The 25,355-nt window shown below is 39.6% G+C and overlaps 1 protein-coding gene across 1 annotated transcript in view; it reads right to left on the minus strand.

Moving 5' to 3' along the window:
• Window positions 1-20,742, minus strand: part of KDELC2 (KDEL motif containing 2) — a 55,077-nt gene extending 34,335 nt beyond the window's left edge. The window contains 4 exon segments of the mRNA XM_027849530.1: window positions 12,798-12,875; window positions 12,946-12,967; window positions 16,927-17,227; window positions 20,711-20,742. Of these exon segments, the coding sequence (XP_027705331.1) occupies window positions 12,798-12,875; window positions 12,946-12,967; window positions 16,927-17,227; window positions 20,711-20,742 (433 nt within the window).
• Window positions 20,743-25,355: the final 4,613 nt, after the last annotated feature.

Consider the following 25,355-nt stretch of genomic DNA (forward strand, 5'->3'; position numbering starts at 1 on the left):
CAGAATTCAAGGACATTTATGATTTTTTCCAAAGTTAATTACATGGTGGCCAACCTAACAGTAATGAGCAGCTCCCTACCTCACTAAGCTGGTCCTCTTGTGTACTTACCTCATCCTTTCTAGACAATAGACACCTCAAGGGCAAGGCCTTCTCTTACTGATTTTTGTATCTTTGTGGTGCCTTTCCCATAGTAAGTGTTTAATAAACACCTGCTCAGTTGTTGAATGGTAATGAAATCAGTTGCCTTGCAAGGCAGGACTAGAGATGTTGAAATTAAAGGTTAACCAGAAGTGCTGGAATAGCAAGCTATTCGGCAGACACGTATCATGTCATTTTGCTTTTAACCTAGGAGAAGCTCTGGTAGATTGTGGTACTTTGAAAGGAGTTTCTATAAAAACTTAACTAGTAGACATGTCACCAAGATAAAAGTCAGAGAAGATAATTTTAGGAGTAATATACAGCATGATATTGGTTTTGTAATTATTTTATGCCTTTCATTTTCAAAAGTTAGTCACTTCAGTATAAATAATTACTCCTCCTGTCCCTTCAAGATGCCAGAATAAGGACTGGAAATGCCAGGAGTTTGGAGCTGACAGTCGTACAATGTTGTGTACAGACAAATATCAATATTACTGTATTTAGTTATTCACATTAACAGAAGAGAGAAGACATGTGGATAAAACAAAACATAAAAACTGGAAATCCAAAAATAATTTCTTTTTGCCTTTGGAACTCAGTCACTCACAAATTTCCTCTGTGTTTAGAAGGCTCCTTCCTAGTGAGATCCTAGTCTGTTTTTTAAGGTATTATTTTCTTCAGTATTTTTTTGTGTCCCCTTTTCCAAGCTGTCGACTCATTTTTTATGATTTTCTTGCATCACTCTCATTTCTCTTCCCAATTTTTCCTCTACCTTTCTTACTTGGTTTTCAAAATTCTTTTTGAGCTCTTCCATAGCCTGAGACCAATTTCATATTTTTCTTGGAGGCTTTGGATATAGGAGCTTTGACTTTATCTTCTTCTGAGTGTGTTTTGATCTTCCTTATCACCATAGTAACTTTCAATGGTCAGAATTTTTTTCTGTTGTCTGCTCATTTTTCTAGCCCATTTCTTGACTTTTAATTCTTTGCTAATGTAGGGCTGTGCTTTCAGGGTGGAGGGCACAGAGTCCCAAGCTTCAGAGTTTTGGGGCAGCTGTTTTCAGAAATATTTCTAGGTACCTGTAAATTTTCATTTCTTCCAAGGTGGTATGATTTAAGGAGAGGTGTTTACCACTCTTCTGGCCTGTGATCTGGTCTATGAGTGACCATAAGCAACTGGAACTGTGAGGAGGGTCCCCTCTCCACTGTGGCCACAAGCTGTGGTGTGCTAGTGCTCCTCCTTGCCTAGGACTGCCACCCAGGACTCTGACCCACATTCAAGCATGGGCAAAGCAAGAGAATCCTGTCCCCAGTCTCAGCAAAGAGACCCCTGCAATCTCCTTCTGATCAGTTGTTCAACCCCCTTACAGTCTGTGAGCTGAGAGCTCTGGAAGCAACTGCTGCTTCCACTATCAATTTAGTGGCTCCCAAAGCCTGCTCCAGGTTTGCTCCGGCTGGGGAAGTGCTGGCGTGGCCTGCACTGGGCTGCGTTGCTCTCTCACCCTGGTGCAACTGACCTTTTCTGCTGACCTTCTTAAGTTGTCTTGGGCTGGAAAATTGTTTCACTCAGTCTTTTTGTTGATTCTGCTGCTCTAGAACTTATTTAGCATCATTATTTAAAGGTATTTGGAAGGGTTTGGGGGAGAACTCAGGGGAGTCCTTGCCTTTACTCTGCCATCTTGGCTCCATCATCCCTTCTAGTGAGATCCTACTCACCGTCGGCTCAACACTCAGTTGGTCTGGGAGGGGAGGAAACCCCAGCTTGTAACAGATCATGTACATTATGGATTTTTCATTTTTAAATTAGCAAAAGCTGATTCCAACCCTAAGACTTGCATTCTTGCAAATCATGCCTAAGAAGGACTTGGAACTAATGAGACAAGCATAAAAATGTACAATTCAAAGGAAGAAAACAAAAGTCCACCAATCAAGTTAGAGGGAAAGACTAGACATTTCCCTAAAATTTCAATAATTCCCAAAAAAATCCTAAAAGAATTTTTTTAAAAAAGCCCCAGGTCCTCTCATGCAAAATTGGCCCCTCCTCCTCTCTACCCAGTAATTACACAATTCCTCTGCGTAGGAGTTAGCAACTTTCAAATGATCTGACTTCCATAAAGTAATTAGATGAGACACTTTGCTCTGATGACTAACCTCATCAAGACACTCAGTGCAAGCTGGAACAGCTCTGGAAGATGAAGTCAGAGATAGAAAGTCCTTCACAGAACCTGACCTAGTTCCTGTAGCACCAGGTTGGGCTTTATACTCTTCTCCACCTTCCCTGCTTCTCTCCTGGGAAACCTCATTAACTGGCCTCAGACTGACCTGATGCTTTATGGAATGTTTGAGCTAGAAAGGAGGCGATATGGAAGGTCCTCTTGGCCAGTCCTCTCACTTTGCAGCAGAAGAAACTGAGGCCCAGAGAGATGGAGTGATTTGCTTAAGGTTATGACGCTTTCCTGATGTCTGAGATTCTTTTCCTACACTTCCCTGACATCTCATTATTGGGAGCCTAAGTATATGGAATCAGAAAGACACCAGCTTTATCTTTAAACAATCCTATCTCCTGAGAATCAGATGTAAAAACATCATACTTCTAAAGACTAGAAACTTAAGCAACTTTACAGAAATAAGAAGTTAGTAAATGTTAGTAATCTCTAAACATTTACATAATTTTGAATATTCTTCATATCCTTGCCAGGGCGTGCACATATTTTTAAAGAGTTACTATCAGTGTCTATATATTGTCTTTGTGTTCTGCTTTTCTCAAATCAACAAGCATTTATTAAACACCTACTATGTGCCAGGCATTGTGCTAAGCACAGAGGATACAAAGAAAGACAAAAAACTGTTTTGATGGTACTCATAGAGTATTATATAAACAAGATGTATACAGAAAAAATTGGAGATAATCAACAGAGAGAACAGATAAGAACATCTAATATTTCATATAAATAACAATGCATAAAGAATCTGTGATTTCATTAACATGGGAAATCACAATAAAGGAACCCAATCAATCAATGCAAATGCAATCCATCTACCATTTAGTAGACAAGTCCTAGGCAATTGCTTGAGGTGCTAAATGATTTGACTGGGGCATGCAGTTGATGAATGTCAGAGGCAGAATTTGAACTCCAAGCACAGTGCTCTATCCACTATTTGTTGTTGTTCAGTCGTTTCAGTTACATCTGACTCTTCATGACCCCATTTGGGATTTTCTTGGCAGAGATACTAAAGTAGTTTTCCATTTCCTTCTCCAGCTCCTTTTACAGATAAGGAACTAAGGCAAATAGGGTTAAGTGACTTGCCCAGGTTTACACAGCTAGTAAGTGTCTGCCTAGATTTGAACTCAGAAATATGAGTCTTCCTGACTTTAAATGCAGTGCTCTAGCCACTGCACCAATAATTTCAGCAGCAACAGAATCAAAATGTCAGGACTTACAGAGTGAAATTTTTATTTTTCTTTACACTGTCAAGTAATGCTAATAGAGTAAATTCATCATTTATGATAACTCTGTTATGTAACTAATACACCATACTTTGTTTATCTATTTCCCTATACTTTGGTATCTGGGTTTATAAGTAGTAGAGAAACTTTTCACTGTTGTGGCCAAAATGCAGGACAAAAGTCAACAGCTCTACCATTTCTCCTTTAGTGTTTCTAAGAACTTTCTAGAAATTTTTGGAAGCTCCAGGGCAGTTTTCATGGTCTGGGTTTCATGGTCTGGCTTCTAGCTGTGCAGGACATAACAGGAGTTAAAATAGCAAATTTTAAAAAGTGTGTGTGTGTGTGTGTGTGTGTGTGTGTGTGTGTGTGTGTGTGTATGTATGTATGTTTATACCCAATTTCAGACTAAGCAGAATATGAGGAACTTTGGTGGTGGTAGTGGGGCAAAGGCAGAATGTCCAAATAAATAATGGTAAGGGCAGGGAGAATTGATACCCTGGATAAATAAATGAATAGTAAGAAAGCACCTAGATGCTCTAAAAGAGTTCAACTCACTGATGAGGTCAGATGAACTACCTTGAGTAATGAAAGAACTGGCATATGTGATAACTAAGCACTATCAAGAATTTTTGAAAGATTATGGAAAATGGAAGAGGTACTTACAGAATTAGAGAAAGATAAATGACCCGATTTTCAGAAAAGGAAAGAGAATAGAATCTCTGGATTTTAGACCCATGAACTTGATTTTGAGTCCTGGCAAAATTCTGTATTGTATTATTAGAGGGATAGTGAGTGAAAATCCAGAAAAGGAATCAGTGAATACAAAGAGCCAACATAACTTTATTAAGAATAAGTCACAATGGGTTAACCTAATCTCTAATTTTAAACGGGTTACTAGAGTGATAGGGGTAGAGATAGGGACTGGATCTGTGATTTCATTTGTCTAGGGAATTAACAGATGAGAAAGATTTTATTGATTAATTTTCTTTGTTACTTACTTTGCTATTTTGTCCCAGTTATGGGCTTTGCTTGTTTATTCTTGTACAGTTCATTAGAAAAGAAATCACTGGGTGGAGACCTGAGTAATTTTTGTATAATTATGATTAGCCAAAATATGTCATAATGAGCCTTGCTTAACCAAAGTGTCCAGAGTCAAATAAGACCCTTTTTACATTTGTAAAAACTTGATTATAAACTTTACAATATTATGAGTATCTTGAATGTATTGGATGGAGCTAAAGCCACCTGAATGAGCAATACAAGGATCTTTTTTAGAGAAGTGAGGGAAGTGGGGGTGCTAGTCTACACTGATATTGGCAGTATAAATTCTTTACATCGGTGTCCTTTAAACAGCAAATTACTTTGCTTATGTTGCTTAAAATAGTAGAAGAAAAGATTTGTCTTTCTTTTCTTTCAAAGTCTAGGCTGTAATTTTGAAGCATTTTTTGGCACCCTAATTCAAGGAATTGGTATGTAATTGTATTAAAGTATCATTGTGTACTTAATTGAAATGTCATGGCATACACTGTTGGAGAGACATTGTTGGACTGTCATTGTACATTGTATACTTATGAGCTTGGTGAATAGGTAGGATAGCTGCTCAGGTTTTGGAGACCTGGTTCTTAGTAATAGAACTAGATCCTCACTGGGTACTGCTAATTTGGAGAATTCAAAGACTGAAGTAATGAGAATGCTGAAGGAACTTTATACCATCTTATAGACTCTTAGGGGGAACAAAAGCATTGCAACATGCAAAAAGGAAAACAGAGGAGTCACCATATTCTTTGAGTTGTCTACATTGCTACAGGGTTTTACAAGATCCTCAGCAATAGACTAGAGAGGAGCTTGGAAATTCTTCACTAAACACACCACTGAGGCTCAGGAGTTAGTGAGTCAGCTTGAAGCCCTAATAATGAAAACACAATAGATTGAGGGTGATATAAAAGTCTGTTGAGGGAAGGGGACACTCTCCCTAGTGGTCAATGATCCACTATCATCATCTTCCTTAACAGACAGTGACCCATTTTCAACTTCCACCTCTTTGGGCAGTGACTCTCCTGTTAATACAGTCAGGGTGGCAGGGGTCACTAAAGAATATTTTTTCCTTTTCTTTCCAAGCTTAGGATATTAGGGGGTATGACTGGTTACTGAGAAAGGAATCTTTTAATTCTTGACTAGAATCAATCAATAATCATTTTTAGGTGCCTACTTTGTAGCTGGCACTGTGTTAGGCGCTAGAGATACAAAGAAAAAAATAATTAATTCTCGTTCTAAAAATGCTTACATTATACAGGGGGAATAAGTATTTTACAAATATAACACCTTGTAACAGTAATTAGATCATTTTCAGCTCTGGACCAAGATAAGGTCCATGTAGTTTTCTCTTCTATTGCTTTAAGAAGTTTATATTAGATAAAAAGTTAGGAGTACATCACAACTTTTTTCAACCCTGAGTTAGGAAAATTCCTAATGCACTGACTGAACTCTGGCCTCACTTTCTAAGAGTGAGACCTGTATATCATCTCCTCAGAGGATCCTTTCTCTAATGCTAGTGGCTTGGCTCAAACCCTCACTGGCTGTGTTCCTTTGATTTTTAGGTGCCAGTGAGTAGCATCTTAGTTCCATTTAACTGCTTAATATCAGTAGATTTAAAAAAAAAGGATATACACTTTGAAGATAAAACAAAAATATAAACATTTTCCCCAATACCTCAAGGGCACACTCTCCTAGATCACATCTTGATCTCTGTGGAGAGGGGGCTCAAACTTAGCTCAGTTCCTACATAGCATTGGTCCTACCAAGTTGACATTCAAATGTGGTATCATCATTGGATGAATCTTTTTTTCAGCTACTATTGAGTTGAGCCCCAAAGATCACTCTTTGGTACTTGGGGGATTGATGCTGAGTTGTCTGTAAAACTCAGATGCTGGGATGCTAGAATGCTGATCTCCTTTCACCTAAAATAGAACAAACACCAGGGCAGGCAGAGAACCCAGGCCTATATTCACATATCACATGTTGTGTAATCCTTCCCACACATTGTGGGAATGGCCAAAGTCCTCCCCCTTATAGTACTGTCTCTCACCAGATGCTATTAACAGAGGAGTCCAAGGGATTCACAGCTGATGAGAACGTGGATCTACCTGATAGTGCCTTTCTGAAAGCACCCCAGCCCCAGTTGAGGATATGCAATGAGTTGAAAAGGCTTTCCTAAAATACATGGTGAGCAGACCAGACCCAGTTGTAGAATGTTTACACATGCTCCAACATCTGTCCAGAGCACTTTCATTACACGGCACCATGTAATGATGGCTCTCCTCTAAGCAGGCTCTCCAGTCTCTCCCACATGAGGAATTTGCATCTGCCAAGTGGAATGATGCACTCTGCATATGTATCAGTCCTCTGTCACATTGAAATTTTGGCAGGAGTTTGGCTCTCTGTTATAATTTACATTCATCTCCAGCTCTAGTTAACTTCTGGCTTCTTGCAGTCAAGGTATTAATTCAAATTACTCAAAATGTAAAGAAGTAACAGAATATATTACAGTGTCTGTTGACAGGAGAGAGGAAGCTGGGAAAAGACTAGACTTTTTCTTAAAAGTTTTCTTAGTTCTTGAAGAAGTAGCTACACCTGGGAATATCTGAATCTTCTGATCCAATTCTCTTGTAGGACTGATGGCCCTTCTTGAGCTCTCTCTTCTCAGAATGTCACAGCACAGTCTTTTTTCTTTCTCCTTTGCTGGATGACCCTGGGTTGCTGGTTCTTTTCTTCTCAGTTCTGGATGTCTCCACTCTTTCCTCTACACTGCCAGACCTTGGAATAATTTGGGTTCTTAATTGGCTAAGTTTCCTCAACTAATTAGAGCGTTTCTTCTATCAACCTCAGCCTGGTTCAATTCAAAGACTTTTTGTATTTCATCTGAAATCATGATTAGGACTTCTTACCTGATAAATGTATCAGGAACAGCATGCTATCACTCAGTTTAAGTGTGGGTGGAGTGTGCAATCAACCCCCAATCTTACAAAAAAATCAGGCAAATTCAACATGTGTACCAACTAGATAAGATTACAGAGGGGAAGTGTATCAGAAAAGGCCTCTGGGGCAAGGGATGATAGTTGAGATTTGAAGGAAGTGAGGGATTTTAACTGGGCAACTAAGTGGCACAATGGATATTGTACTGGGGCTGGAGTCAGGAAGACTCATCATCCTGAATTGAAATCTACCCTCAGACACTTAATTAGCTGGGGGACCCTGGGCAAGTCACTTAACCTGTTTGCCTCAGTTTCCTCATCTGTAGAAAGAGAGCAAATTGCTCCAGTGTCTTTGCCAAGAAAACCCCAGATGGGGTCACGAAGAGTTGGACACGACTGAAACAACTGAACAAGAAGAGATTCTAAAAGGTGGAGCTGAGAAAAGAGCATTTTCTAGTCTAAGGCATGGTGATTGAACGTTTTATTAAGAAATAGCAAGTGGCAAAAAGTTTGGAAAGGTAAGTTGGAGCCAGCTTGTGAAGGGCTACCTACAGAGGAGTTTGTACTTTGTCTTACCGGCAATAGAAGAAATTGGAGCTTTTTGAGCAAGGGAGTTACCTGGTTAGATCTGTGCTTTAGGAATATCATTTTGGAAGTTGAATGGAACATGCATCAGAAGGGGTGAAGATTTAAAGGAGACTAATTGGGAGGCTATTGTTAACAGCCCAGGGAAAAGGTAATGAGTGTCTGTGCTAGGGTGGTAGGGTTGTGAGGGAGAGAAGGGAAAGGATGTAAGAGGTATTTTGTGGTAGAATCCATTGACAACTGGTCTCTGACAACTAAAGGACTTCTGGGAACCTATTCTTGTTACCATATTCACAAGGAAGATTCAACATCATGTGGTTACACTGTAGTTTGGCAATTGGATAGCCAAGTTCCTTTGTAACTAGCAAAAGGAGGGGAAAAAGGCCTTCAAGACTAGCGAAACTACAATAGAGCTTCATGACCCTTATGCAGTGTCTGAGCAGTACATGGAATGTATTAGGTTTACTCAAGTGCCCCATTATAAGTTAGGGGTGACTCTTGGTCCTTGAAGGCTATGCTAGCAAGGGACAAGCTTTGGCTAGCTCTGTGAGGAAAGATTTGAGCATGAACCCAACAACAAACTCTTTCTATTAGCTTTGTATAAATTTCTTTTTTATTGTATTGGGTTATTTCTGCAGTGAATATTTCCCAAAGTGCAATGAACAATTCCAAAGAGTATGAACAATTTTTTATAGCTTGTTTCATGCATTTATCTTTTCAGAAAGATTGAACCTATTTATAAGGCACCAGCAATTTCTAAATCTGTTTCCTCATGTTATTGCCAACAGTGTGTTTTAGTTTTATTTACTTTGAAACACTGTCAAACATCACTAATGATACATATTTTTAATAATTTCTCCTAAACTATAGAAAGCAAATCACCTAGAATTCATTTGAGCAATGGAAGGAAAAGGTATTCTTCCCCTACCCCTTCTGTTTTTCTTATTTTTTAGGAAGCTACCATTGTCAAAATATCTTTATGATCTATTAATCTCACTGTGGAGGGTGCTGTCTCCACCTGATTCCCAATCTAGCTATAACATATTACTCTTATTTTCCCCTACCACACTCTAGCTATATGTGTCTGTTAACTCCTTTATCAATGTTGATGGTGATAGATTACATTTTGTAGAACTCTATTGTTCTTGTACAATGCACAAAGAGGGCTGGGTAATTTAGAGCCAAGAGCACTGGACTTGGGAGATGTGAATGACCTAGGGGAAGCTACTTCATGCCCTTGGAGCTCAGTCTTCTCATGTGTAAAATAAGGGAGTTGTAATGATGAAAGTACCTTCCAGCTCTAAAACTATTCATCTATGAAACTCCTGTTTCTTTATTCAGGAATTCTTTAATTCAGGAATTCTAATATCACCCTTTAATCTATATTAGGCTTATTTCCTTACCAGAATTTAACTGTTTCCTGTGAGGTATAAGAAACCTCCATAATCAAAAAGTCTGGCTATGCTAAATCATTGAGAAAAGACTGATGTAATGAACTCTCACTTGATGAGAATTCTTCCCCATCCCCCTGTTTCAAAGGGCTTCTGGACAGTGGATGGGAGATGTGGCAATAGAACTGTGGTGGTAAAGATCAGAGTGAAAGGGATGCTGGGACATTTCATGATATCGAAGCTCTTTGATTAAGGCTGGCAGCCAATTCCACTCACTCTGCTCACGATAAATTAGCTTCAGCCAGATGAGGCCAAAAGTCCCCACCTCAGCAACTTCTCCTTCTTTGAGATTCCCTTCACTCAAATTTATCACTCTATGCAGATCTTTGTAGCTGTAATTTGCTGATTCCCAGGCCTTTCTTTCTCAAGGAGCTTAGTATATCATCCACAGTCTTTCAAGCTCTCTTTCTCTCTTATGCTTAAGGATTTCAGCATACATGCTGATGCCCCTCCAAGAGGACGTCCTCCCTCATCACTGGTCTCCTCAGTGCACCTTCACTTTACCTCAGCCACACGAAAGGGTGGTCATATCCATGATCTCATCATTACCCACAATTGTTCCATCTCCATAAGCCAAAAATTCTGAAACTCTTTAATCTGATCTTAAACTCTTGTCTTCCCATCTTTCCCTGTGTCTTACTCCTCCTAAAGAAGCCTATTCATTGTCCTCACACAACATCTAGCTGCTTTACCTTTCCCTGCTTTCCGAGTCCATCAGTGGTGAGGCTCTGGTCTCACTTTCCTCCATTTAAAACCCTAGAGTTAACCATTTCTGCTTCACACTATCCTCTATCTTTGAATCCCTTGCCTCCTTGTCTGTCACTGCTGATCCCTTTCTAAACTCCAGCCTCAGAATACTTCCCTCATCTGTCTTCTCTGCTCCTACTCACAAACTGCTTGATTCTCTCAACTGTGCTGCCTGGGTACACTAAATTTGTTATCTCATCTTAACTAGGCCCCTGATGCTGCCCAACAATTCTTTTACTCTTTCCTAATTAACTCCCTATTACACTCCCTATAACCTCTTTTCTGAGCCTTCTGTTTGTAAGCTACTAATATCATCTTACCCTCTCACTTCAAGCCGAGGGTTTTTAAGATTTTTTATGTTATGGATCCCTTCTCAGAACAATGTTTTTAAATAATTGAAGAAAATGCTAAATTTCAGTTAGAGTTGAAAATAAAGAGGTATTTTCCCTCCATCCTAGTTCACAGACCCTTCTGAAATCTACAAACTTTAGCTCTATGCAGAGGGCCTCACCTCATTATTCAACAATTCCCTCTTCTTTCCACATATATACCCTAAATACCTTCAACTTCTTCCTAACTCTAATCTTTTCTCCAGTCTCTGTGGAAGAAGTGGTCTTTCTCTTAACAAGGCCAACTTTCCTAACAGCATCCATGATGCTTCCTTCCCCCTCCTGCAGACTACCCCTTCTATTATTCCACTCCCTGCTTCTAGACACACTTTCCTCCCTAGGTTTACATAGCCTGATCTCCTTCTAGTTCTCCTCCAACCTGTGTGACCAATTATACTTCTCTAATTCCTCTGCTAGATTATCAGCCACGTCCCGTCCCTTTGGATGGGTATATCTAGAACTCTGTCTTTGGCCCTCTTCTCTTTTTGTATTCTCTCTTGGTGATTTCATCAATTTTGATGGATTCAACTATCATCTCTATGCAGGTGATTCCCAAATATATGTAACTGGTTTACACTTCTCTCCTGAAATACAAAACATCACCAACTACCCTGCCCACTGGACTGTACCACATGATGTCCTATAGTCTTCTCAAACTCCACATGTCTAAGATGTAATTGTTATCTACTCCACAAGCCCAACTTTTCCCTTAATTTCATTATTTCTGTCCGGGGTACACTATCTTTCCACTTGCTCTGGTTAAATTCAGCCATCCTCAATTTTTATTTATTTTCCTTCACTGATTCCTCTGTCCCTCTTTTCTCTATATCCAAATCAGTTGTAAAGTCTTATCAGTTCTACCTCCGCAGCAGCTCTCATACACGTCCCCTTCTCTCCACTTGCATAAACATTACCCTAGTTTAGGCTCTTATCCACCTCCTAGATTATGGAAATAGCCTTCTGATTGATTTCTCTGTCCCTAGTTGCTCCCTTTTTCATTCCATCCTAGAAAATTATAAAATTCCTAAATAGAAAGTCTAACCATGGTGCTCTGTTCCAGAAACAGCGCTTCCCAATTGTTTCTAGGATAAAATACAAAGTCGTGTATTTGTTATTTTAAATCCTTTGTAAATAGGGTACACCAAATAGTTCAAGACTGATTCCACATTACTCCCCCTCACACTAGATACTCCAGTCAAATTAGCATTATTTTCTGAACCTGCAGTTCATTCCATCTCCCCAGTTTTTTTGTGTTTTTTTTTTTTGTCTTTTTTACAGGCTATCATCCATGTCTGAAATGCTGTCTCCTTTAACTCAGAATCTTTAGCATCCTTCAAGGCACAACTCAGCTGCTTCCTCCTATATGAGGCCTTTGCTGATCTCTTTGGTGTATATGGGTTGTCCAGGGAGGACTAGCACCAGTAGGCTATGAGGGCTGCTGAGTGCTTTACAGAGTTGCTTATCTACCTTTGCTCTCACTGGTGGCTCCAAGAAGCTGTAGCATGTGCAGTGGCCACACCCTCGTAAAATCATCTTGGCAGATGGGTTAAACCATATTGAGGGTAACTGACAGTCATCAAACCCATTAGTGAGGTGGGGGGAGTGACTACCCCAAGCATGTGAAGACTTCCCCAGTGGAAGAGGCAGATGTTAACAATTTGTTCCAATGGACTATGAAGGCAACTGAAGCAGGCACTGTGGAATTCTTAGAGCTTGGTCAGATATTGAAGACACCAAAGTCATCCACTGCATTCAGAGCTATCACCAGTCATCTTAACTTTTGTCTTGCCGCTGGACTTCGATGACTCTGAAAGAGAAAGTGAGGCTGATGACTTCGTGCAACTCTGCCTCACTTAAATTCAATTTACACGCAAGTCAAAAGGTATCACCCATACCATTTTATATTTTATTATTTTGCTATTCAACTATTTGATCTTATTATTTTACTGTTTTATCTACCTTGAAGTCCTGTGGTGATGGGCTAATGACAAAGCAATAGGTGTGGATATTCTTGGAGCTGTAGTCACAACCCAGCATACAGGCAGCCCAGGGCAGAGGGTCATCTCACTGGACTGAAGTAGCAGTGGGATTTGGCAGTTCCCTGGATGTCTGAGCAGCCTTTTTAAGGGACCACACTGTTCACCTCCTGGTACAAGGAAGGGGCTAGAAAAGGTGTCCTAAAAATTGTCTGCTTCACCTAACCCTGGCCTACTTACTGTGGCAGGCAGGGATCCCATTCTGTGGATGAAACACAAAAAAGATGTACAAAAGCTTTTGTGAAGAGGAATGAAATCAGAAACAGCAACTGCAGTGGTCAATCACTACTGAAGACGTGTGTATCTTATGACCTTCTCATCACCAACACTATCTTTTGTTTACCTCAATGTAATAAAGTTTCATGGATGCACCCTCACAATAAACATTGGCATTTAATAGATTATGTCATGGTGAGGAAAAGAGTCAGAAAGGATGTGAGTGACAAGGGTGTGGTGCACAGTGCTGGACTAATCGTAAACTTATCCTCTCCGAGCTAAACATTCACATTCAACAAAAGTGGTGGCCCCAAAGCAAGACGACTATCGGAAGACTCAACATCAATAGATTAGAGTGCTTCTCCATATGTGAACAACGTGCTGCTGACTTGCAGGGAAAGCTGGCAACAGTGGAGCAGAAAAGTAACAGGCAGCTTTCAGAGATTTGGTGTACAGAATCCCATTTACTCATCTGGGCCAGAACACTTGCAAACATCAGGATTGGTTTGATGAAAATGATGGGGAAATTCAGAAGCAACTAAATGAAAAATGAGAACTCCACAGGATTTACCAGCAGTATAATTTGTCTTTTTCTAAGAAGGCAGTGTTTAACTCCACGAAAAGTAAAGTGAAAGCAAAACTTAGAGATGCAGGATTCTTGGCTCAGTAAGAAAGCGGATGAAATTCAGGCTGACACAGATAGTAACAATCCAAAGCACTTCTGTGATGCCCTAAGGGCTATTTATGGGCCAAAGACTAGAGGAGTCTCAACTATTCAGCGCTGGTGGAGTTACACTGATCAGTGATACGGATACTGATCAGGGATAAGGCTGAATACTTCCATAGTTTTCAACAGACTGTCATCAACCAATGCTGGAGCCATTGACTGTACACCAATTAAAGTCAATCCCTCTCTAGCTGAATTTCCAAATGAAGAAGAAGAATGCCATTAGGCTCCTCTCATGAGGCAAAGAGCCTGATACTGATTCTATTCCAGCTTAGATTTACAAGGTAGGGGGTCCACTGCTCAGACAAAAACTGACTGAAATCTTCTGGATTATATGGCAAAAGGAGGTTACCCCCCAGCAGATCAAGAATGCCTCCATTGTTTATCTCTGTAAAAGAAAAGGAAATAGGTTGTCCTCTGACAATCATGGGGTTGAGAGGGTCTCTCTTTTAGTCATTGCCAGCAAGATTTTTGCCAGAGTACTCCTTAAGAGGCTGCTCCTTCACCTGGAATATGGCCCTCTACCCAAGAGCCAGTGTGGCTTCAGAAAAGGCTGCCCAATGACTCCAGGAGAAATGCCAGGAGCAGAACAGAGGCCTGTACACAATATTTGTTGATCTAACCAAGGCCTTTGATACTGTCAGTCATGAGGGCTTATGGAAGATCATGGCGAAATTTGGTTGCCTGGAAAAGTTCATCAGTATTGAATGCCAGTTTCATGATGGAATGCTTGCATGAGTTCTGGATAATGGGTGATACTTTCATGCTTTCCCAGCCACCAATGGAAGCAGAGCTATGTGCTTGCTCCCATGCTTTTTAGCATGAAATTTTCAGCAGTGTTGTTAGCCGCCTTCAATGAAGACAAAAATGGTATCAAGGTCAGCTACTGCACTGATGGTAAATTATTTAACCTGAAAAGACCACAAGTCAAGACTAAAGTGGAGGGAGAGTTCGTATGAGACTTTTTGTTTGAAGATGATTGTGCAGTCAATGCAGCCTCTGAAGCTAAGATGCAACAGAGTATGGATTGATTTTCTGCTACTTGTACTAATTTTGATCTAACATTTAACACTAAGAAAACAGATGTCCTCCACCAGCCAGCACCACACCATCCATAAGTGTAACCATTGGTTACAGCAAATGGAGAAATGTTGAATTCTGTGGATAACTTCACTTACCTTGGCAGTATAATTTCCAGGGATGTACACATAGAAGATTAGGCTGATGCATACATTTCCAAAGTTAGCTTAGTGTTTGGGAGGCTCCAAAAGAAGGAGTGGGAAAGAAGAGGTATTAGTTTGCCTACCAAGCTGAAGGTCTACAGAGCCATTGTGCTGACCTCATTGTTGTATGCCTGTGAAACTTTGGATGGTATACCAGTGCCATGCCAATAAACTGAATTACTTTCATTTGAGTTATCTTAGGAAGATTCTGAAGATCACCTGGTAAGATAACGTACTACATACTGAGGTCCTTTCTCAAACTGAACTACCAAGCATTAAAACTCTACTGCAGAGAGTGCAACTCTGATGGGCTGGCCACATTGTTCAAAGGCCAAACACATATTTGCTTAAAAGATTATTTTGTGGAGAACTCACACAAGGCAAGTGCTCACACTGAGGTCAGACATGATACAAGGACCCTCTGAAGGTCTCTTGAAGGACTCTGGTATCAATTGTGAGATATGGGAGACACTGGCATAGGACCATCCAGCAAGATGTGCCCTAATCAAAGAAGGCACTGTGCTCTATGAGCAAATCAGAGTTTTAGTAGCTCAAAAGAAATATGAGATGTGTAAATTTAGAGATACCTTCTTCCCAAATGTTCATGTGGACTATTTGTGCCCAACCTGTGGTACAGTTTTCTAAGGCTGTATTGATTTGATCAGCCACAGTGGACACACATTGACCTCCAACATAGTGATGTCATTTTGGTCCTCTTTGATTATGAAGAACAACTAACAACTAGCTGATCTCTTCAGTTGTTCGTATTCCCCTTATCTGAACTTTGTACTTACTGTGTATTTACTTTATATGTTTGTTTTTGTACATATTATTTCCCCCTAGTTATGGATGGGGAACCTGCAGCATCCTTTTGGGATTTGTTCCTTGAAGTTTGGATTCAGTCAAAGGGTCTGAGGACCTAAAGGGCCATACTGGTCATAGATTCCCCACCCCTGAACCAGTACAATGTAAACTCTTTGAGAACAGGGTCGATTTCATTTTTGTCTTTGTGTTCTTAGTGCTTAGCACAGATGCATACAGTAAGTGATCAATGTTTGGTGAATTGAATTATTTACACTTAAACTAATTTAAATGCGTAAAGCATGATGCCTTTGCAGTCACCTCTAAGTATCCATTAGGATTCCTCTTCCACTTATTTCTATTCACTTTTTCTTTTATATGGTTATAGTAAGTATACATTTTGTTCTTTTGACTCTACTTTTTATCCATTTTGCATTATTTCATTATAATATTTTTATGTGTTATAGTTGCTGATCTTTTTTTGTGTGTGTGAGGCAATTGGGATTAAGTAACTTGCCCAGAGTCACACAGCTAGTGTGTGTTTGGGGTCGAATCGAAACTCAGGTCCTCCTGACTCTAGGGCCAGTGCTCTAATCACTAAGCCACCTAGCTGCCCCTAGAGTTGCTAATCTTAAGTGAATTATAGTAGCCAATCAATCAACAAACATATAAGTGTCTATATACCAGGTACTATGATAGGCCCAAGGGACGCAAATATAAAGAAACAATTACTTCAATTTAGAAATTTATGTTCTAATGTATCACAATTTATTCCACCATTCCCCTATTGTCATTAGGCACTTTGTTTCTGGATTTTTTTCTCAAGTATAAATAATACCCCTATAAAACGCTTTGATGAGATGGCTCTTTTTGTTTTAGATAGGTTCTGAAGAGATATTCTGAATGTCCTCTTTGTTTGCAGAGCTGTTTTTCCAACGCTGTCTGAAAGTCCATGATGCTTGCATTTGTACTCTGAAGTTCTAGTGTTTCATAGGTGCAGGTTATGTTTTATGTCATACAGAAACCTCAAAGGTATTATATTTAGGAGCTGGGGAGGAAAAATGGAGACAAAGAAAGAAAAAAGGTCCACTAGATAGGAAACATCAGCCTATGGGTCACCCTGTTTTTCCTACCCCAGACCAGAGAGCCTGTGATGCTGGCCAGGAGGGTAGTATCGAGCTTGGACTGTCAAACTAGAGAAACTTTGGGATCTTTTTGTTTTCGGGTGCATCCTACCTGCGGCAGAGCGGGATTTTGCCCCGCAGAGTTGACTACTTGGAGATAAAAAGACCTGACCGGAAGAACGCCCCTCGCTTCTATTCCAGGTCCCCACACCAGGCTCCGCTTGCCACTAAAGCGCGCCTCAGACCCCGCTTCCAGGAGCAGAGCTCCCGGCCACTGCAGCAGAAGCATCAAGGAGCCTGCGCCGCCACCGCTGCCCAAAGTGCTGCCTGCACAGAAGTGGGGCGGAGAGGCCACGCCCGCACCAGGTGGCCTAATCTCCTTTCAAAAGTTTAACGGAGGAGGGAGGGGAAGGGAACGTTCCCTTGGTAAATGATTTGGCCAATCAGGAGCAAGCTCAGCCCTCTCTTTTGTACTCTGGACTCTGCCTCAGGGATGATGAAATAGGGCGTGAGAGTCCGCAAATCAAAGCGTTTTCAGATTTTTTTTAAAAACCAGTTTAAACTCATGTAATCGCTTCACCTCATCACTCTGCTCCCTCTTTTTTGGGGAGGGGGGTGAGGGGGTGTTGGTTGAGGAAAGGAAAGAGGAAGACATTTTGTTATTGTCGAGGTTTTTTGAGCGTGCCCAAGCTCCGCTGTTAGAACCATTGAAGTGTTTCCTCTCAATTAAAACAAATTTTAAATTGAACACCTGGTGTTTGTTGAGTATACTTTTGTCGACTTTAAACAAAGAAAGCTTAAAAAAAAACCAAGAAAAGCCCAGAGCAAGTCCCTAAACAAATTACAGCTAGCATTTATATAAGGTTTGCGAAGCACTTTACAAATGTTATCTAATTTGATCCTCAAAACAACCCTGTGAGCTGGGTGCTGTTACTATCTTCCTTTTACAGTTGAGGATATTGAGGCAGGCCAAAGTTAAATAACTTGTCTAGGGTCACACAGCTGGTTGAGTCCAGATTTGAACTCAAGTATTCCTAAAATTCCAAGCCTGGTTTTCTATCCACTGCATCACCAGGCTGCCTAACCAACCAAGGGTGGAAGAACTAGGAAAATGCCTGTTTGGCATAGCCATGTGGTCAGACTTTTCACTTTTCTTGTCATTTTGCTGTCTTCTAAGGCCAAGCAAAGCCTGATCCAGATGCCTTCCAGAAGTCTGAGTTGAGTGAGAATGCCTTTTAGTCCAACATGCATGCCTCACAGGGAGGCATGCAAGAATTATATTTGAAAAGTCTTTCTAAGGGTATAACAGAGTTACAGACAAAACTTTAACTTTTTTTTCCTCCAGTTTTCCCAACCCATTTTCCTTTAAAAAGTTTTTTGTCACTTTATTGCATGATTTCAAATTGACAAGCATTTATTTTCCCTCCTCTCCACTCCCTAGGAAAAAAAAGAAAGAAAAATAAAACCATTGTAATAAAGTATAGTTGAACAAAACTAATTCTTACGTTGGTCATATCAAAAAAATGTTTGTCTCATTCTGCATATTTAGTCTATCACCTTTCTTTCAGGAGTTGAGGAACATACTTCATTATGGATACTCTGGAGTTATATTTGATGGTTGTGTTGATCAGAGTTCTTGACTTTCAAAATTGTTTTTACAATGTTGTTGTTTTAGTAAAAATTGTACTCTTGTTCTGCTCATTTCATTCTGTATCAGTTTATACAAATCTTCTCAGGTTTTTCTGAAATCATCCCGTTCATCATTTCTAACTGTATAATAGCATTCCACTATATTCATGTCCCATATTTTGTCCAGCCATTCCCTAATTGATGAGTACTCCTTTAGTTTCCATTCTTTGCCATCACTAAAAGAGTTGCTAAATGAATGAATAAATGAATGAAAGAATATATTTTTTACACATATGAACCTTTCCTTTTTTTATCTATTTGAGGGCATAGACATAATAATTGTATTGCTGGATCAAAGGGCATGAACAACGAAGTAACGTTTTGGGCATAGTTCCAAACTTCTTTCCAGAATAACTAGACACATCTAACCTGACCTATTTTCAATGCTGCGAAAAGGTCTCTGCCAAGTGTTGGTTCTGGTCACAGAAACTGGTCATAAATTGTAGTTTGAATTGTGATGTTAAATCCTAGGATTGTTGTCATGGCTTTCAGGTGCCAATTATATTTCTGGCAGTGTGTCTGCATGCTTTAATTGTGAACTTGATTCAGTCACTCAACCTATCTGACCTGAGCACTCTCAACTCCCTTCTTTTACTTCTTTAAACCTTGATATGTCCTCACTTCTTTCCCTTCATTCTCACAAGGGCAAGATATTTTTCCTAGTTTCTAAGGCTAACCCCTTAAACTGTGCCGGTAATCTCATCCCCTGATATCTCTTCCAGGAACTTAGTCTATCAGTCATTCCTGATGTCTTTTGATTCTTTGATCTTTCTGTGTCCACAGCCTCATTTCCTCAGGTGCCTGCAGACATGCTCAACCTTCCCTATCCTAAAGGGATCCTTAGAGGATTACACATCTATAGTTGGAAAGGACCTATAAGTCCATGTAATCTAGCCCTCTCCTTTTACAGATGAGGAAACTGAGGCCCAGTGAGGTTCTTTCCACTATTCCAAGCTGCCTCTCTTCCTTTAAACTTGCTCTACCTTTTTTCATTGCCAAACTTCTTTTTTTTTAAAGCCTTAATTTTGAACTTCTTTACTTTTCACCTCAACCTCCTGGGATCTGGCTTCATTCTCAATTAAAATTGCTTTCAACAAGGTCACTAATGTCTGCTTTTGTGCTGTTTTCTATAGCAAGCTGGGACTACAGGCAACCAATTTCCATGTCACTGATTAAGGTATCCCAGGATGCATTGCCAGCAAGGCTGGGCAGATCTGGTCAGGAACATTGGTAGCAACAAAGTTTCAGTCCACAAAAGACATGGATCATTTAAAGGAAGGAGGTTAGTTACACACATTGCAAGAAGGCAATTGAGTCTAAAAGTAAGCCTGAGGCAGAAATGAGATCCAAAGGGCACTTAGGAAAACATAGTCCAAGATTAGGTGTGAATTTAAAGAAACCAGGAGGCCAATGAGTCCTGAGTCTGAATAAATCAATCAACAAGGATTAATTAAACACTTAGGGGGATTTGTTAGCAAAAAATCTTCACAGAATCCAATGATACTGTCCCATCCGTTCCTTTACCAGTGTTCTGATACCTTCTTGAGGCTTATCAAAACTTTGACAGTTTTATATATCAGAGCATAATGGGAATCAAAAGAAATAACAAAGGTGATACAAAGACAAAAAAAAAAAAGTCCTGTTCCTACCCTAAAGGGACTCTCTTAATTCTAATGTGTTACATTTTTTAATTATTTCCTATTACTGTATATAAAACTTTTCTATACTTACGAGTTTGCTTATTTGCCCTATTAGGTTGTGAGCTCCTCAAGGGCAGGGACTGTCTTTTGCTTCTTTTTTAAATCCCCAGCTCTTAGCATAATGCCTGGCAGATAGGAGGTACAACATGTACTCATATAAGTAGATACACACACCTGCATATATATGCACACACATATAAAATAAATGCAAAGTATTTTTGAGAGGGGGGAAGCACTGACAACAAATAGCATTATAAACTTGCTTTACAATTTACACCTTAAACAAATGAATTTTAATATAGAAAATATCATGAGAACTTTTCTGTGACTCATCTCTAAGATTCTTTGTCATTGTTTCCACTTTTCCTTTTCACACAGTCATAAGTATGTGTTCTGTTCTCCTGTTGCTTCCCTTTTGACTGCATTATTTCAGCAAATTTCTTCTAAATTCCATGTTCCTCGTACCTGTCTATTTTAATTGAATTATCATATTCCATTACGTCAATGTATAACAATTTATTCAGTAATTCTCTTATTTTGAGCATTTAGATTGTTGCTAGTTTCTTTTCTTTTTTTTTTGTAATTGTAAGTAATTCTCCTATAAAAACCTTTGAACAGATAACACTTTCATGAAATTTTTTCAACAATGGAATTATAGAATATGCTTATTTTAGATATTTTTACTATGTACACAAATAGCTTTCCAAAAACATTCTACTAGCTTGCAATTCTACCAGCAACACGAGTGTACTGGTTTTTATCCCAACCCAACATTTTAATTTTTGCTATTTTAATTTTGCTAATCTTCTATGTATAAATTGGTATCTTAGAGTTATTTTAATTTGTATCTCCTCAATTATTAGTGAAGTTGAACATTTTTTCAAGTAATTATTAACAGTTTGTGTTTTCTGTTTTGTGAGCCATTCATATCTCTTGGCCTCTTATCAATTAAGGATTGGACATTTTCTATGTAAACTTTAAATAGTGTTTTATGTATTTTTAATGTCAGATTTTTATGCAATACTTGTGAAAGACAGCATAATATAATAGAAAGCCATCTTCAAAGCTAGAAATAACTAGATTCAAGCCATGCCTCTGAAACATACTGGCTATGTGACCCTTGTCAATTTAGCCTTTCAGTTGCCAATCTTCAAATCTCTAGGAGTTCCCTATACCAATGAAGTCACCAACAAAAATTTGGGAATATTTGTGGCAGTCTACTATTTTTTTCCTGAAATGGGAGGCATGATGCAATACCTCATGTGGAAGAGGCTGGGGACCCTGTTTCTGGAAAGTGCATGAAAATGCCCTGCTCCATGATGAAAAGCATGTCACAGATTTTTTTTTTTATCTGTCAACCATATGATAGAATGTTGATTGGCCATATAAGCCAGAACTGAGATGCGTTAAAAAGGCAGTAGTAATTCAGGGTGAGTCTCTTGGCTCTGATCCTTTCTAGACTCTCTGGCATTAGAGAAGTAGCACAAGCTGCTATGGGACTCAGGCCCTCCCTTACCTGGAGTGACAATGAAGCTAAGAGCATATGACCTTGTTGTTGTATCTGTCCCTGTCCTGTCTTTTCTTTCTGGCTTTTAGATGAAGGATATTAAAGGTAGCTATGATCTTGGGAGCTTCAGAAGTTTAGGAGAGCAAGTCATTAGGAGGTCTAGAAGCAGAGTCCCTGTCAGGGTTTTTGAGCAGCCAGCTCAGCATCAAAGCCCCACTGTAATGACCTGAGGAGCTCATCCAAGCAGTAACTGAGACAAGGATTTATCCTGTGCTTCTGCTGAATTTGAAAGTAAACCTAGAGGGGTGAATGCTATGTAGAAAATGAATTAAATTTGAATCCACTCTTTCCTAGGTTCTGGGGAAATGTTTGTGTTTTTGTTCCTGCTGTATCTTCTCATTAAATATCCCTTTGTAAAGGCTAACTGAAAGTAATTCATTAAATGGAACTGCGGCACTAATCTCTGGGAAGCAAATAGTGGAAAGAACACACAAGAATGGGAACTTAAGCTAATAGCATCATAGAAAGATTTCCCTGATTCATTAGATATATCCCTAGATCCCTAAAGGGGAGATGTAACTGGCCTAATCCATCAAGAGGAAGTCCACAGTCTTGCTACAATTGTCTTTCTTTTCTTTTTTTTTTTTGGTGCACAGAAATTATTTTGGTTTAATCAAGAAAATCTGTCAAGATGATTCCCTTCTTTGAATATTCTTTCATGACACACTCCTCTTATAGTTCTTTCTGATAGCTTCCTTCTCCTTTAAGGTGGGCATCATCCAAGGTTCTGTCCCCAATAATTACCTCTATGTAGAATGATTCTGAATGCTATCCTCTGACCTAAATCCTTTCCAAGACTTTCAGTACAACAGCTCCGATTTCCTAATGTTCTACCCAGCACCTCAGACTCAGAACATCAAAACCTGAACTCTCTTATCCTGCCCTTCCTCTAACTTCTGATCTTGTTATTGGCACTACCATCCACTACCAAGGCTCCAAACTTTGTAGTCAACTTTGACAGTTTTCTCATCCCCTGTGTCTATTCATTTGCTAAGTTCTGTGGATTCTATCCAGGCATTAATTTTTCACATTAATTCTGTTCTTTACATTTTTTGCAGTTGCCCTAGGACTTGCCAGGGTTGTCATAGTATTCTTCTGATTGGTCTTGCTTCCTTTAGTCTCTTGGAGGCAAAGTTAAGAACCTCAGTTATCACTGAAAAAGAAACCTGTGATAAAGAATTTCTTCAGTTATGAATTCTAAGTAGGCCCAGGCCATGATTTAACTTGATAGTATATGTAGAGGGCTTTAAATTCCTCAGAAGAAAATTATGTTTTAATTATAGCAATTCTTCCAGGGTAAACAATAAGGATTACTAAGACTTGAGACCCTCAGCTGGCATCATTTGGAGGATGATATGCCAATGAAGCAAAACTTGCTGGAATTTCTGGATTGCCTTACTTATAATAATTTTTGTCTTATGCACAGGCTGCCAAATTAGTAGTTGTGTTCTCTATTTAGAGAGCAAAGAGTTTATTCCCATAAAACATGTAAAGGCAAAAGTGAAACAGGTAAGATAAAATGAAGAACAATTCATTTTTAAGGGCAAAACTATTACATAAAGCATAGTGTTTAGTGGAGAGTCATTTCATTGTTTGGGCTTCAGAGTGAATGTAAGTAGCAATTGTGTCTGTTTTGGCCAGAAACCCTGAGGGTCTACTCCTCCAAGATTTATTTTTTTGACTAGGTAAAAGAGGCTATTCTTTGCCTCATTTCTTACCTAGTCATAATTATTGAATGGGCATTGCCTCAGACAAACTGAGACCTGGGAAAGACCTTAACTTAAAAAGGCCAAGGTCTCCCACTGTATCTGGGGCCATCTCCAGTCATCCTGATCTATGTCTTGCTACTGGATCCAGATGACTCTGGAGCAGAGAGTGAGGTTGGTGACTTTGCACAGCCCTGCCTCACTTAAATCCAATTCATTTGCAAGTCATGATATCAACTTGCAATGTCATGGTCCTCTTCAAGAACGAAGGACAAATGACTCCAAAATATCATTCATACTATTGCTTATCTAATGCATCTAATGTACTGTTCTAGTTAAATCATGAATAGGGGAGATGTTTCAGTGGTAGAATTGACAGGACTTGGCAAATAACTGGATATGGGGGTGGTGGTGAGAGTAAGGAGTTAAGGATGACATGTAGGTTTTGAGCCTGGATGACTGGAATAGTATTGCCTTTGACAGTAATGGGGAAATTAGGAAGAGGAAAGAATTCAGAGGGAAAGATGAGTTCAATTTTGAACTGTTGAGATTTAAAATGTCTACAAGACATCAAATGCAAGATATCCAATAGTCAGTTGGAGATAGGAGACTGGAAGTCAGGAAAAAAGTTAGGGATGGATAAATACCAAAATAAAGTACACTCATTAGCTTGGTAGTAAAAGATTTCCAAAAATCTATCTCCAACCTGGTTTTCCAGCATGGACTCATACTATTTCTCTTCGTATGTTCTATGTCTTAGCAAAACTGAATTTCTCAGCGTTCGTCTTATTCTATCCTGTTTTTTTCCTGCTTCCTTTTTTCATACCGTTATCTCACCTTGGAACTGATTCCTTTCCCCCTACCCTCCACTACATCTAGTGGTGTATCTCCCTTCTTTAGGGCTTAACTCAGAGCTGGCCTACTCCAGTGAGGTACTTGAAGATGTTCAAAACTAGAAGTTATCTCTTTTCTGACCTTTGTCCAGCATCTCCAACTGCCTACTGGACAGCTCCAACTGATGCCCCACAGGCATCTCAAACTCAACATGTTTAAAACAAAACCCATTATATTTTCCCTTTAAATCCACCCCTCCTCCTAACATCCCTATTTCTGTCAAGGCCTCACCATTCTATTCACTCAGGTTTAGAGCCTAGGAGTCACCTTCAACTTTTCACTCGCCTCCTCTATCCATATCTACACAACATCTCTCAACTCTGTCCTCTTCTCCCCATTCACACATGTATTCTTTTCCAGGTCTTCATTGCTTCTCACCTGGATTATTGTAATAGTTCTCTAAATGGTTTCCTGCCTCTATCCCTTCCTGTCCTAACCATCCTCCGTATCAGTTGCCAAATTGATATTCCCAAAGTACCTGTAGGGCCATGTCACTCCTCACCTCTGTCTCCTGGAACCCCTCTCTTCAGGGGTCAGCTTTAAGAGGCCTTTCCTGATGTCCCCAGTTGATTGTATTCTTTGAAATTACTTTGCATTTATTTGGTACATATTCTGTGTTTATTTGTGAAAATATTTTCTCTTAACATTAGAACATATGATTTTCTTTTCTTTTTCGGCTAGGCAATGAGGTTAAGTGACTTGCCCAGGGTCACACAGCTAGCAAGTGTTATATGTCAGAGGCCGGATTTGAACTCGGGTCCTCCTGACTCCAGGGCCGGGGCTTTATCCACTGCACCACTCTGCTACCCCAGAAGCTGTGATTCTCAAGAGCAAGGATTATTTCACTTTTGTGTATCCTCAGGGTCTAGCACAGTGCCTGGCAGGCAAATAGGCATTGGATAAGTGCTTGTTTGATTAATTGATATCACTTTGTGAAATACCG

This window comes from Vombatus ursinus, unplaced genomic scaffold (assembly GCF_900497805.2).
Source record: "Vombatus ursinus unplaced genomic scaffold, bare-nosed wombat genome assembly UNPS02007612.1, whole genome shotgun sequence".
NCBI classification, from domain to species: domain Eukaryota; kingdom Metazoa; phylum Chordata; class Mammalia; order Diprotodontia; family Vombatidae; genus Vombatus; species Vombatus ursinus.